A 15,454-nucleotide genomic window follows, 5' to 3' on the forward strand; every position below is an offset into this window, starting at 1 on the left:
GGGTGAGATGTCTTTGTTGATTTGCTAAATTTGATAAGAACGTTAAGAAAACATATGTGGTGTCCCTTGCCTTCAAGGAACACCGTGCCAGCATCCAACAGCACCCTTGAAGGGCATTAATTGTTTGGTGATATGTCTTTATTGAATTGGATTGGATTGATGTAGTCCCCTGATATTATTATTAGAGTAACCCTTTTCATCTACTATTAATTTCAATTATAATTTGCATGGGGTAAATATATTAACTTAATCTGGGCCGTCGGTTAAAGGATTTTCAGAGAAGTCAATTGAATGAAAATCCTTTAACCGACGGCCCAGATTAAGTTACCCATTAAGATGTGCGGTTCAGATTTAATTGATGCATAGTGGATCGCCCGGGCTGTGGGCAGTCAGGTCTCCTAGTGGACCGCCCCACCACCTGGCAGTTCACTACAGATCTGGACCGCCAGTGTGCCAGGCGGTCTGGGTAGAAATAAAAAAAAATCAAAAGATTGGTTAGTTTGGTAAATTTGTTTTTTATTTTGGGTATTAAAAAAAATGACCGTGTTTTTACTTGATTAAAACTGTATAAAAACTGTTTACATTTGTCTTAACTCTTAAATATACAAAAAAAAAATTTTGACTTTATGTCAATATCAAAATACGTTTTGATATTTTTTATTAAAACTGTACGACAACTGTCTAAGAATTATGCATAAACATGTACTTGGCATATGTACATCGAGGTAATAAAAAATGTACATTCTCAAAATATATTTAAAATTAATTGACAAGTGTTTATGAAGTGAATTTACAGATCGATTGCTTTAAATATGCAATTCGTAACTTTTGGAAGCTTAAACCGAAAAAACGTCAGCTTGCAATCTACAAACTGCTTACAAGACATCAAGTACCAATTAGCAATTCATTTATGAAAGAAAGAAAGTAAATCAATAAAGGCAGCACACGTTAACATTCATGAAAGTGCAAAAAATTCCCCTTCTATATATGAGGGACGGTGAGGAGATCAAGCTTGTCTAAGACACTAAGTACCCAGTTTTTAGACACAACAATTCTATAATTTGGCAACAAAATAATAGAATCGAGTAAATGGCAAAACAAACTCGTATCCAATAACCCCAACAAATCATGCATTAGTAATTGCTTGCAATTTGTGACACAGACGAGTAAGTTCCAAGGGTGGCAGCAATGATACCCAGTGCAACAATTGCAACGGATGATATCACCTGAAACACATATCCAAGGAGAATCAACAAAAACATAATATAGTACACATATTAGTACGCATAGATTAGATTACCCAATACTCTCAAAAGTACTACTGATGTTCCCCATCGATCTCTTTTTTTTTTTTTTTTGAGAAAGCTGACAGAGGCTGTCAATTTCCCATCGATCTCATTGATCAGGAATTTCCAATTATGACCAAGTCTTCCAACTTGTGTTATTTTGGTCCATACATACAAAACATGGATAGAAATCCCAATTGATGCTAAACCCTTAAATATTTTCAAACAGTAGATGTTTCGTGTTAGTAACTCACGAATGAAGGTTGGGAAAAGAATGTACAAAATACAACAGTTTAAAGACAAAAGTAGGAAGTCCAGAACTTCACTAGAAACCAAAAAAGAAATATTGACTCTGCATAGTATACTAAAAAGAAAAATTGCTAGAAACAGGTGAAAACTGTCGAATTAAAGGGACATATTAGATTGAAAAACGACTTAGCATACTCGATCAAGGTTTTATCTTCTATTGTGTTATGAAAATCTATACTTGGTGCAGTTTGGTGATCCTTTGGTGATATTTAAGTTGGAAATAAAAATCCTTTCCAATTATTTTATAACAGTCAGAGATTGACAGTGCCCAGAGTAATGTTGTGGTCACTTTTAATATGATTTTCAATTTCCTATCATAAATCAAAATTCAAATGGAAATACTTACAAAATGTTTACTGAAAAGTCAAACAAACAAGGGAAACATACCTGAAAACGTGTTGCTTTGTTCCTCACAATCTTTAGAAAGCAGAGAGCTGGTATTATCACAGCCTGAGAGAAAATTAACTTTCACTTAAAAAGTGCTAAAAATATACTGAAAGAGCTTTATTTGAAATTATATTGAACATTTTCGTTTCAAGCATACCATCAAAGTTATTCTTTTATTATATTACTGGTACAGACTGATGATATGACATACACTGTACCAGTACTGGTATTGTCAGTGTTCCAATGCAGTAAGCACTAATAATTCAGGTAAAACTTACGACAAGAATACTAAGAAGTGATCCGATCAATGCCATCATAAGACCTGCAACAAGAATTTCAATTATTGAGAGGGTTAAACAAGGATTATATTACCTGAATTAAGTACGGGCTGGTGTACTACTGAATGGTACTGACATAAAGTATAAACAATTCGGCATAAAGCATAAAATTGGTTTCTTATTATATTCTATATCATGCTTTGACAAACATACCAAAAAAAGGGAGAACAAAAGCTATGCAGACAGTAGAGGCAACAAGAGCCGTTCTGATCAAAATAGAGCACCAAGCTTGAGCTGAGACGTGCTCTGGGACCAACTCCTCTATACTTCTCGCCAAAGGGTTCAGCAACAGAGCATATCTTTTCACAGATTTAAGAAAAAATCTCTTACCGTGCTCAATATATTTATGTAGCATATTATTAAAGGAGTGAGGCTATGGTGCTATGCAAGTATGCATAGAGCATATTGGTCCGTACTACGGATCAATATTTTCACTATCAAAGCCCAAATAGTAGAAAATCACTACTTTTGAATGGTATAGAATCTTTAGATCAAGTGATTTTCTACCTATCTAAAAAAATAGTAAAAAGATTCTAAAAAAAATGTAAAATTCGATCTACAAGTACATTTTCATATGGTGATCATACTGATTGGCTCAGATCGGCTATTTGGACTTTATAAACAAAGATATTGATCCATATTGCGGATCAATGTGCGCTATGCATAGTACCATAGCCTCACTCATGGAGTTTGTAAACTTCTTGCATAGAAAGGATACTTTGTGAAGGGGTTGATAACCTGCCAACAAGAAAAAAAACGAACTTATAACTTATGAAAGAAAATATAACTCGTCGAATTCATGTTAACTAAAGAATTAGTCATCATAAATGGATATAAATCATACCGTTGTCCATAGTGCAATTTTGGAGGCAAAAGCACTTTTTGGAAGATTGAGTGTGATTTGAGAAAGAGTGCTTTCACCAAACATCGAGTACCCAATAGCAGCAAATGATCCATATATTGCCGTACATATAACAAAACTGTTCAGAATAAAATCCAACAAATTAACCAACAGAAAACCCAATCAATTCTTTTTTGAAAACCTTCGCAGAAGCTGGAACCCAATCAATTCACTAACCATTTTTCTTTTATTATTAATAAACTTCCCTTGTCCTTACCATATGAACAAAGCTTTGCTGAATTTAGTGCGATCTGACATTGATTGGTAGATGTTTGGAAAAACTGAATGACCCGAATAGCAAAACCCATACACACCAATGGCAAAAGGAAGACCACTCGATTTAATCGGCTCTCCACCCGAATGAAACCCTACTCCTGTTGTACCAACTAGTGTTACTGACAAGAAAACCAGAAGAGTGGCAATGACTCCCCCAGCTGTAAAACAAACAATACTTAATTAACATGAAATGCAAATCATATGCATTTTTTAAATGAAAGTAAATTACACAGCTAAGAAAACTAGAAGTTTTAATTCTATATAACCTGTAAAACAAAATAAACAGTGATTAACATGTTAATTACATGGGTACCAGTAAATTAAAACAAAAAATGGACTTATTATTGGACATACCAGAGAGGTAAGAGATAATTCTAAGGTCTCGAAGCCACACAGTTGGCAACACAATAAGAGCTGTGATCAAACCAAACAAGTGGATGCTATCAATATGAATGCCAGCCCAGTCAAAGGAAGCACCAGGGAATAAAGTAGTAAGATTATCTCCTTCTAAAATAATGAACTCCACACAGTACGACTACATTTGGAAAAAAGAAAACATACAATTTTCAATTGTTAGAGAACTTTTTTCTGAAATGGAGATTATATATAAGACAAAGGTTTACGTACATATAATTCTGTGTAAAGCACAACCTGCACGATTGAAAAAAAAAAAAAAATTAACAAAACAAACGATTAATATAAAATTAAATCTATATGTAAGACTCAAACTTCAATTAAGGACTGAAGTATCTGTCTTTTCATTTACATACTGATATAAAAAGACGACCGAATTTTCCAAAAGCAGCTTCACCAATATCAGGGTAGCTCGAAATCCCATCTTTGCTCTCGAAACAATGCTTCATTAGAATACCCGTATAACAGCAAACAGCGGCAAAAAATATCAAAACCACCATGCTGGCCCACCCAGCCTCTTTAACTGTGAAGGGAGTTGAAAGAAGGCCAACCCCTGCCAACACATTGACTCCTACGCAGTAGAAGCAAATAAATTTATCAACAAAAACACATATCTAGATAACAGAAAATAGCAAAGAGAGGTCATTTGGGTACGCAAGGAAATGCTTATATTAAAGCTTACCATTAAAAACAGTTTGTGTCAAGCTGCATCCACCATGCTGTAGATGAAAGGAAATCGATTCATCTATTTGTGAAGTACAAGGCTCCGGCAAGAGTGTCGCTTCTGACTCTTGCTTTCCAGACGCTATGTTATGATCAGAGAGAAAGGGTAACCTCAAATCAGAACCCAGCCCACTTCTGCTGATATCCAAAGAAGAACGGCCAAGAAATCCAAAGACTGGAGATGCGGTGATTGTGTAAGTATCAGTTGCCTCCCTAAATTATATACAAAGAGAATAAAATTATCATGTATCAGGTACATGTTTCTATAACAGCAGTAAATCCCAATTCTTTTTCTTTACAACTGTTCCATTTAAACTTGACAAAATGGCCATTATTCAAATATTTTGAAAATATTTATATCTGATTATTAAAATGTTAATGTCAGGGGAAGAAGATAGTTTAGCATGTTATAGGGTACTTTGAGGGAAAAATATATTTTCTAATAGAACCTGTTTATGTGTGACCAACCAGTACCATATTCCTATGGTAGGCATGGATTTGGATATTTGTAGTTAGCCTTATGGGAATAAGGGTACAAGTAAAAAACATTTTTTTTAAGTTTTCAAGTTCGGGTGTGGGTAAGAGTTACTTTGTACCCTTACCATACAAGGCAATTGCTTGGTAAACAAAAAAAATAGGTGCTATCTTCTTAATGATTTATGTAATCTAATCATATAAAAATGTTTATGTAGAAGATTATATTACTCATGTAATAGTTTTTATTTATTGTTCAATTTGTAATCAAAGAAACGTCTTAGATGATGAGACACATATACACTATAAACTCTGTTATGATTTTATCTAACAATTTGTAATCCGATCTTTTCCAATGGTTCCCCATAAATTTTAATAGCTAAGGTTAAAATAAAGAGCATCGACCTACGAACAGTTCAACCTAGCTACTCAGTAAATAAGTACCAACCTCTTGTGCCAGCAATCCAAGTGCAATTTGTATTATAACATGTGCAATAACAACAAGCCCTACATTATTTAGTATGTTCTGACAGGTTCAGCCAATGGTCCCGGCTATTATCTAGAAAAACGCATTTGTGTTATTTGGACCAAAATTATTCCTTAGGCTGTACCCAATTAAACCTCTGTTATAGGTTCAGCTCTATTTCTTATTGTACACAATTCATTGATTTGGAATCCGTTTAAGTAGCACCCAGCTTGGGCAACTATACTGTCTGGAGACTGGAGTGATCTGAATCATTCAACCAGTACCATATCGCTTGGGACAATCCAATAAATGCCCTATTTATCGAACTCGTATCCTCTGCATTAACTCAAAAAAGGAATCGTTTGAGTTAATACATCTGGACCGTCCGACCAGCTTTGAGATTCGTGCGAATTAAATTCGCACTAATATTAAAGACCCTTTTTTAGGGGGGAGGCCGGATGGGCTCCCCTTACAATCGGACGGCCGATATCTATGCTCTTTTGAGTTGATGCAGACGATGCGGATTCCTATTTATCAAGAGGATCTAGATCTCTCTCACAAATCTTTTAATCCTTTTGAATGACCAATCAAGACCATTGTTCATTTTAAATTATTTTGTTCAAATAAAGTTCAAGGGCGTAATGCTGATATCATATTGTTCCCAAATAAAACAGCAAGAAAAAAAGATTGAAATTAGAATGACAAAAGTATAGTAAGTAGATTAAATAGAACATTACCGATAACTCTGGGGCCATTGGCGAGAGTAGAAAGTAGAAGCCGCATCTTCCTCTTCTCCTCTTTCTTCCTCATCGCTACTATCGTCGTACTTGTCGGAATTATCTTCTAAATCGCGATCGCTGTGGCCATCCTCCATGAACAGCTCCTCGTTCTTGTCCGACATTGCCTCTGCTGTTCGGAGATGTGGGGACTGGGGATAAGTCGTTCGCAACTCGCAAGCACAGTGTCGATTTATACGACGCTGCCACGTGGGGATGAGGTTGTAAAGCGTTTGTCCTTTTCTGCGCTCCTGCATAATTCAGTTAAGACCCGTGCCATGCGTCATTGGCCTACTTCTCTGGAATTATAGTTTTACAATGTGGGGATTTGGACAAATCATCATCCCAAACCGGATCTAACCGTCAGATTAGCGTCCAAATCATCTTCAACGGTTTAGATTAAAGGGACCGTTTAAATTTATTAAAGTTTAAATCATGTACACGACTTTTGACGCAGATCAGACGGTTATGTTGGGATTGGACAAAAATTGTCCTAGTCCCTTTGAACAAACCCCAGATAATATTTTGCAACCAGCTCGATATAATTGAGCATTTGAACCGCCAATTCCATCAACTATTTCACTAAATAATTAAGGAAAAATATCTATATGTTATAAAATATATTTATTTGGATGTTCATTCTATAACTTTCAATATTAATTATCATTTCATTGTCCACTACCTCCACTACCTCCACTATCTCCACTACCATGGACATTTATTTTCTCTTTTATTATTGTAACATCTCTTTCTAGCATATAAATAGAGGTTTTGTAAATAGAGAAAATGAGACACATATTATATACAATAGTGGAGAATAAAATTCTGTTATTGCTCTCTCTATCTCTCTTGTTATTTACTTTACTTTTGTTGCAACTTTATCTTAATTTTACAACACGTTATCAGCACGAATTGCTCGGAAGAAGTTGCAAAGTAATCATGTAAGTAATTTGTGTGATTAATTATTATATCTTTCATTAATTTAAATTTCATAACCGAAATTTTTTATTATATTTGTTTTAGTTTATAAGAATCATTCCTTGAAGTGAATGATGAAATAATAACCTAAAGTTATTATCGAAACTAAAAGTTTATCAAGAACCCGAAGTTCGTATTACTTGAATAGAATAATAACCTGAAGTTATTATTAGAATTATTTACAACCTGAAGTTCTATTAGAAATTTAGTATAAAATTAATATAATAACCAGCAGTTATTATAAGCCACTGGATGAATAATAACCTGAAATTATTCTCAATTAAAAAAAACCTGAAGTTTTATTAGAAATTTTTATATAAAATCAATATAATAACCGGAAGTTATTATACGTCATTGGATGAAAATATAACCCGAAGTTATTTCAGGTTTATTAGATGAAAATACAAAATATAACCGGAAGTTATTATACGTCATTGGATGAAAATACAAAATCCAATTTAGTTGGATATGCATATGCGGGATATTTATTAGATCCACACAAAGCACGATCTCAATCGGGATATGTATTCACCTATTGTGGAGCTGCAATTTCATGGCGATCGACAAAACAAACTCTTACAGCTACATCTTCAAATCACGCCAAACTGATCGCCTTATACGAGGCGGGTTGAGAATGTGTTTGGTTACGGTCAATGATTCAAAATATTCAAGAAGAATGCAGACTTGAAAACATCAAGGTAAATCCTACTCCGCTATATGAAGATAATGCAGCATGCATTGCACGAATCAAAGAAGGATATATCAAAGGAGACCGAACTAAACATATTGCACCAAAGTTCTTTTCGACACATGACCTACAAAAGGAAGGCGTAATAGATGTTTGCCAAGTCCGATCAATCGACAATCTGGCAGACCTATTCACAAAATCTTTACCGACAAAGATTTTTGTACAACTCACAAAGAAGATAGGTCTACATCGATTGAAGGATATTCGATGATATCAAAATGAGGGGAAGCATTATACGCACTGTACTCTTTTTCCCTTAACCAAGTTTTTATCCCAATGGGTTTTTCTTGGTAAGGTTTTTAATGAGGCAGTACATGGTCCTGAAGTATCATGTTGATCCTGAAGTATCATGTTAATATCGATCCTGAAGTATCATATTAACAGCGTATAATGAAAGATGAACATCCAAGGGGAAGTGTTATAAAATATATTTATGTTATAAAATATATTTATTTGGATGTTCATTCTATAACTTTCAATATTAATTATCATTTCATTGTCCACTACCTCCACTACCTCCACTATCTCCACTACCATGGACATTTATTTTCTCTTTTATTATAAGAATCATTCCTTGAAGTGAATGATGAAATAATAACCTAAAGTTATTATCGAAACTAAAAGTTTATCAAGAACCCGAAGTTCGTATTACTTGAATAGAATAATAACCTGAAGTTATTATTAGAATTATTTACAACCTGAAGTTCTATTAGAAATTTAGTATAAAATTAATATAATAACCAGCAGTTATTATAAGCCACTGGATGAATAATAACCTGAAATTATTCTCAATTAAAAAAAACCTGAAGTTTTATTAGAAATTTTTATATAAAATCAATATAATAACCGGAAGTTATTATACGTCATTGGATGAAAATATAACCCGAAGTTATTTCAAATTAAATTTTGCAATTGCGCAGCCAAGCAATTTAATAACCAGAAGTTATTAAATAAAATATTTTATTATAACCTGAAGTTATATAATATTAACATGAAGTTATTAATACATTTAAATTTATTTATTTATTTATTCATGCAATTTACATATTCTTTTATTTATATTTATTTATCTCCCTTTTCATAATCTGAAGTTATGATATTAATTACCTGAAGTTATGACATTGATAACCTGAAGTTATGACATTGATAATTCAAAATTATGGCATTCATAACCCGAAGTTATGGCATTCATAACCCGAAGTTATGGCATTCATAACCCGAAGTTATGGCATTCATAACCCGAAGTTATGGCATTAATAACCTGAAGTTAATGCGTATCTATTTTGTAGTACATATGACAAATCTCACAAAGTTTGAATTTATCTCCTTTTTCATTTATCATAACTTGAAGTTATGGTAGTAATAACCTGATGTTGTAAATACATATTAATGAGAAAGAAAAACGTCATGAAGATGTTTGTTTCAGATGTGGGATGATAAATCATTGGTCGCGTACCTGTCGTACGCCAAAATATTTTGTAGAGCTATATCAAGCCACAATCAAGAAATAAGGAGAAAATGTGGAAACTAACTTTACTGAATATGATCCCAAAATGAATGCCATATGGATACACATCTTGATGTATCAGATTTCTTCCATAATGTCAATGAAGAAATATATATTATTACTTAGGAAGAAAATATAGTATAAAAATTTATATTTATGTTTAATAAAAGTTTAGTTTACTTTTTAAATTTTTATATGCAAATAAGTTTAATGAATAAAAATAATTTATTTTTGCATTTTAAAGGAAAATGGCTGACGCAATGATAAGTAATGAAGATCCATGTCTGGTAGATAGTGGAACAACTAATACCATATTGAAAAGTAAGAAATACTTTTCACAATTGCATCTTGGTGAGAATAATATTCACACTATATCTGGCACAAGTAATTTAATAGAAGGCTCCAGAAGAGCTTGTATTTTGTTACCTGAAGGAACAAAATTAATAATAGACGATGCATTATATTCAAGTAGATCCAGAAGAAATCTACTAAGCTTTAAAGATATTCGAAAGAATGATTATCATATTGAAACTATGAATAAGAAAAATTGCGAGTATCTTCATATCACATCTATTAAGAATGGCCAAAAGATCATAATTGAAAAGATGCAAGCAATGTCATCTGGATTATATAGTACTTATATAAGTAAAATAGAATCAAATATGGTTGCTAACCCGAAGTTAGCCGTTACTAACCAGAAGTTAGTTGTTACTAACCAGAAGTTAGTTGTTACTAACCAGAAGTTAGTTGATCCAAAATTATTTACATTATGGCATGACAGATTGGGTCATCCAGGAAATATAATGATGAGGAGAATAATTGAAAGTGCAAATGGGCATCCCCTAAAGGACCTGAAGATCCTATTATCAAAAGATATGACATGCGAAGCATGCTCTCTTGGAAAACTAATTATTAGGCCATCTCCAAATAAAGTTGGACCTGAAGCTCCTTCATTTTTAGAAAGAATTCAAGGAGATATATGTGGACCTATTACACCTCCATGTGGACCGTTTAGATATTTTATGGTGTTAATTGATGCATCAACACGCTGGTCACATGTGAGTTTGTTAACAACAAGAAATGTTGCATTTGCTAGACTATTAGCACAAATTATCCAATTGAGAGCTAATTTTCCGGATTATCAAATTAGAAGAATCCGACTTGATAATTGTTCGCTTCTCAGAGTGTGCTTACAAAGTTCCAAATACAACTAATTGTACTTGTTTTAAACCTTGAATCCACTCACGTCTAGGATTGCAAGTGTACAATCCTATCCGTGTAGTAAAATAAGGTATCGATCCTCAGGGACGGTTAAACTCAATTCTAGACTTTCACAAATCCAAGTTAGTTACTAGAAGTTTGAAGAATTGGGTTTGATTTGTTTATGTTTCCTAATTTCAAAAGACAATTCAATTAAAGGTAAATGAAAGCGATTAAAAGATTTGGTTTTGAATCAATTATAAAAGGCGTTCTTAGGGTTTCAGACTTCATCTCAAACTTTTCCTTCTCTGGACCTATCATACAACTCGCATCATCTCTGATGCGACCTGTGTGATGCGACTCGCATCATCTCTGATGCGGGTCGCATGGCCATCGAGCAGAGCTGACATGAGTTCGTATCTAAGTTGATTTCTTGTGCGAGGCTTCAACCTGTGGCTCTCGCCTACTGGTATCTATCCTAAATTGATTGTCTGGTTAACTAGAAGTATCTATAACCTCTCGATAATAGAAATTTCACCTCTCGGTTACTATTGATCTTAGATCTACTTCAAGTGCTCAATTACAATTGCAAGATACATCAAGGCCTAATTACTAGAAGAGATGCTATAGACATCTAACAGTAGACAATCAAGAATCAATCAAGAAATCACAATCAAGCAAACGATGAATACTCAAACAACAATCACACAAGTTCAACATTAGATCAAAACATCATTCAACTCAAAGAAAAGGTTTAGAGATTACATCTTAACCCTAAGAACTAGAGATCTACTCAAGCATAGCAAAAGAAAGCATAAAAGAGAGAGAGAATAAGCAAATCATGATGGAGCTCGAAGATCCAAAGTAGATTGGAGAGGATCTTGAAATCTTCCCTTCTCTTCTTCTTCAATCAAGCTCCAATCTCCTTCTTCTCTCTTGATCTTCGCTCTTTTTGTGTTCTGGAATGTAGAGGGGGAAAAAGCTCTCTAATTTCTGGTTTAGGACCTCTTTATATAGGCATTAGCTCTGACTTGGAGCTTATCAGGTCGAATTTGAATTGGGCGGCAACAGTTGATGCGACTCGCATCAACTGGATGCGACTCGCATCAGATGGTCTTCAAGAGAGAGCAGTAAGGGTCGCATCGCAGGTCGCTTTGGGCTTGGATGCGACTCGCACCAGGTGAATGCGACTCGCATCAAAGCTTCCTGAAGTCTGCCTTTTGCCTGATTTCACCTGATTCCTGCAAAGTAGGAACCAAAACATAGCAGTACCACATTCTAGGGATATTCAATGTAAAAGGTGCTATTTGTTGGTTCAAAATATCATTTTCTGTATGGAAACAAGTCAATATAATAGGTCTAATAATGTGACATCAATAATGCAGGTGAGTTCACTTCTCAAACTTTTAATGATTATTGCATGTCTATTGGAATTACGGTAGAACATCCAGTGGCCCATGTTCATACACAAAACGGTCTAGCAGAATCGTTGATTAAAAGATTACAATTAATTGCTAGACCATTACTCATGAGGTCTAGTTTACCATCTTTCGCATGGGGACATGCCATATTACATGCCGTTGCACTAATTAGATTAAGACCAACTGCTTATCATAAATATTCCCCATTACAATTGGTCTCCGGAAGAGAACCAAATTTGTCCCATCTAAAGGTATTTGGTTGTGCAGTATATGTTCCAATTTCTCCTACACAACGCACAAAAATGAGACCTCAAAGAAGGTTGGGAATTTATATTGGTTTTAACTCTTCTTCTATTATTAGATATTTAGAACCATTAACAGGAGATGTTTTTACAGCAAGATTTGCTGATTGTCATTTTAATGAATCAATATTTTCAAATTTAGGGGAAGAAAAACAAAAACTGGATAAACAAGTAACTTGAAATTCATCGTTATTTTATCTTGACCCCCGAAGTGGTCAATGTGAACTTGAAGTTCAAAAGATCATAAATATGCAAAGAATTGCAAATGAATTGCCCGATGCATTCACAGATACGAATAGAGTTACTAAATCACATATTCCAGCTATAAACGCACCTGCTCGAATTGACATTACAAAAATATATAATGAATCTAATGTGCGTAGAAAACGTGGAAGACCACTTGGTTCTAAGGATGTAAATCCACGTAAAAGAAAAGAGCAGAATAAAGCAGTTGGTCCAACCCCAGAAGAGGTTGATGGTAAAACTCCAGCAGAAGTCAATAAAACCCTAGAAGAGGTTGATAGTAAAACTCCTGAAGAAGTATATAAAATCCCAGAAGAGATTAATGGTAGAACTCATGAAGAAGTTGATAAAAACCCAGAAGAGGTTGATGAAGTTCCAGAAGAAACTCAAGTACCAAATGATTATGAGATTTCTATAAATTATGTAATAAATGGTACTATATTAAATAGAAATAAAACACATGTTGATGAAATATTTGCATTCGCTATAGCAAGCGATGTTATAAACGAAGAAGATAATGTGTCAAAAACTCTAGAAGAGTGTAGACATAGAAATGATTGGCCTAAATGGAAATATGCCATACAAGCAAAATTAAGTTCATTAGAAAAGCGGCAAGTATTTAGACCTGTAGTCCAAACGCCCAAAGATGTTAACCCTGTAGGTTACAAATGGGTATTTGTCATAAAAAGAAATGAGAAAAATGAGATTGTGAGATATAAATCAAGGCTAGTGGCACAAGGCTTTACACAAATACTTGGAGTTGATTATGAAGAAACGTATTCACCTGTAGTGGATGCGATAACTCGCAGATTTCTAATAAGTCTCACAGTTGCAGAAAATCTAAAAATGCGACTTATGGATGTTGTAACAACCTATTTATATGGTTCACTTGACAGTGATATATACATGAAAGTCCCAGAAGGATTGAAAATGCCTGAAGCATATAAGTCAAAACCTAGAGAGATGTACTCTATAAAATTAAGAAGATCTTTATACGGACTAAAACAATCTGGTCGAATGTGGTATAATCGACTGAGTGAGTACTTTCTAAAAGAAGGATATAAAAATAATATAATTAGTCCGTGTGTTTTTATTAAAAGATCAAATCTAGGTTTCACAATCATTGCAGTGTATGTTGATGATTTAAATATTATTGGATCTCCTGAAGAGATTGAGAATACTGCAAAATTAATGAAGAATGAATTTGAGATGAAAGACCATGGTGTAACAAAATTTTGTCTCGGCCTGCAGATCGAACATCTAAAGAATGGAATATTTATCCATTAATTATATTATGTTGAAAAAATATTAAAGAGATTCAATATGGATAAAGCTCGTCCTTTGAGCACACCAATGGTCGTACGATCGCTAAATGCAGAAAATGATCATTTTCGCCCACAAGAAAATAATGAAAAAGTGCTTGGTCCTGAAGTACCATACTTAAGTGCAATCGGGGCATTATTATATCTTGCAAATAATACGAGACCCGATATCTCATTTGCAGTAAATGTGTTAGCAAGATATAGTTCCAAACCAACCAGAAGACATTGGAATGGAATTAAACAAGTATTTCGGTATCTCTGCGGAACTAGAGATATGGGGTTATACTATTAATAAGATACAAAATCCAATTTAGTTGGATATGCATATGCGGGATATTTATTAGATCCACACAAAGCACGATCTCAATCGGGATATGTATTCACCTATTGTGGAGCTGCAATTTCATGGCGATCGACAAAACAAACTCTTACAGCTACATCTTCAAATCACGCCAAACTGATCGCCTTATACGAGGCGGGTTGAGAATGTGTTTGGTTACGGTCAATGATTCAAAATATTCAAGAAGAATGCAGACTTGAAAACATCAAGGTAAATCCTACTCCGCTATATGAAGATAATGCAGCATGCATTGCACGAATCAAAGAAGGATATATCAAAGGAGACCGAACTAAACATATTGCACCAAAGTTCTTTTCGACACATGACCTACAAAAGGAAGGCGTAATAGATGTTTGCCAAGTCCGATCAATCGACAATCTGGCAGACCTATTCACAAAATCTTTACCGACAAAGATTTTTGTACAACTCACAAAGAAGATAGGTCTACATCGATTGAAGGATATTCGATGATATCAAAATGAGGGGAAGCATTATACGCACTGTACTCTTTTTCCCTTAACCAAGTTTTTATCCCAATGGGTTTTTCTTGGTAAGGTTTTTAATGAGGCAGTACATGGTCCTGAAGTATCATGTTGATCCTGAAGTATCATGTTAATATCGATCCTGAAGTATCATATTAACAGCGTATAATGAAAGATGAACATCCAAGGGGAAGCGTTATAAAATATATTTATGTGGATGTTCATTCTATAACTTTCAATATTAATTATCATTTCATTGTCCACTACCTCCACTACCTCCACTATCTCCACTACCATGGACATTTATTTTCTCCTTTATTATTGTAACATCTCTTTCTAGCATATAAATAGAGGTTTTGTAAATAGAGAAAATGAGACACATATTATATACAATAGTGGAGAATAAAATTCTGTTATTGCTCTCTCTATCTCTCTTGTTATTTACTTTACTTTTGTTGCAACTTTATCTTAATTTTACAACACTATATTTATTTAGAGGAGGGTTCAAATGCACTCAAATGCACCTTATCCTTTTTCTCCGTTTTCAAAGTCCGAATAGTC

At 34.0% G+C, this 15,454-nt stretch overlaps 1 protein-coding gene across 1 annotated transcript; it reads right to left on the reverse strand.

The window, feature by feature from the left end:
- Nucleotides 1–907: 907 nt before the first annotated feature.
- On the reverse strand, nucleotides 908–6,667 carry LOC144553465 (Transmembrane amino acid transporter family protein). The gene is made up of 12 exons (XM_078301639.1): nucleotides 6,312–6,667; nucleotides 4,594–4,847; nucleotides 4,268–4,482; nucleotides 4,125–4,148; nucleotides 3,852–4,032; nucleotides 3,439–3,655; nucleotides 3,165–3,300; nucleotides 3,039–3,058; nucleotides 2,474–2,619; nucleotides 2,261–2,304; nucleotides 1,983–2,045; nucleotides 908–1,226 (listed from the first exon to the last, which is right to left on the reverse strand). The coding sequence occupies exons 1-12, from the start codon at nucleotides 6,605–6,607 to the stop codon at nucleotides 1,134–1,136; spliced, it is 1,689 nt and encodes a 562-aa protein (XP_078157765.1). The 5' UTR covers nucleotides 6,608–6,667; the 3' UTR covers nucleotides 908–1,133.
- Nucleotides 6,668–15,454: the final 8,787 nt, after the last annotated feature.

The sequence above is a fragment of the Carex rostrata genome, chromosome 4, assembly GCF_964058835.1.
Source record: "Carex rostrata chromosome 4, lpCarRost1.2, whole genome shotgun sequence".
Lineage (NCBI taxonomy): Eukaryota > Viridiplantae > Streptophyta > Magnoliopsida > Poales > Cyperaceae > Carex > Carex rostrata.

Excerpts from the sequence above, each read along its gene's own strand:
- LOC144553465 (XM_078301639.1), bottom strand. The coding sequence starts at position 6,607 with ATGCAGGAGCGCAGAAAAGGACAAACGCTTTACAACCTCATCCCCACG. Across the intron at positions 3,656-3,851 it reads AATTATCTCTTACCTCTCTG|CTGGGGGAGTCATTGCCACT; the intron begins GTATGTCCAATA and ends TTTGTTTTACAG. Across the intron at positions 2,046-2,260 it reads CACTTCTTAGTATTCTTGTC|GCTGTGATAATACCAGCTCT; the intron begins GTAAGTTTTACC and ends ATTTTCTCTCAG.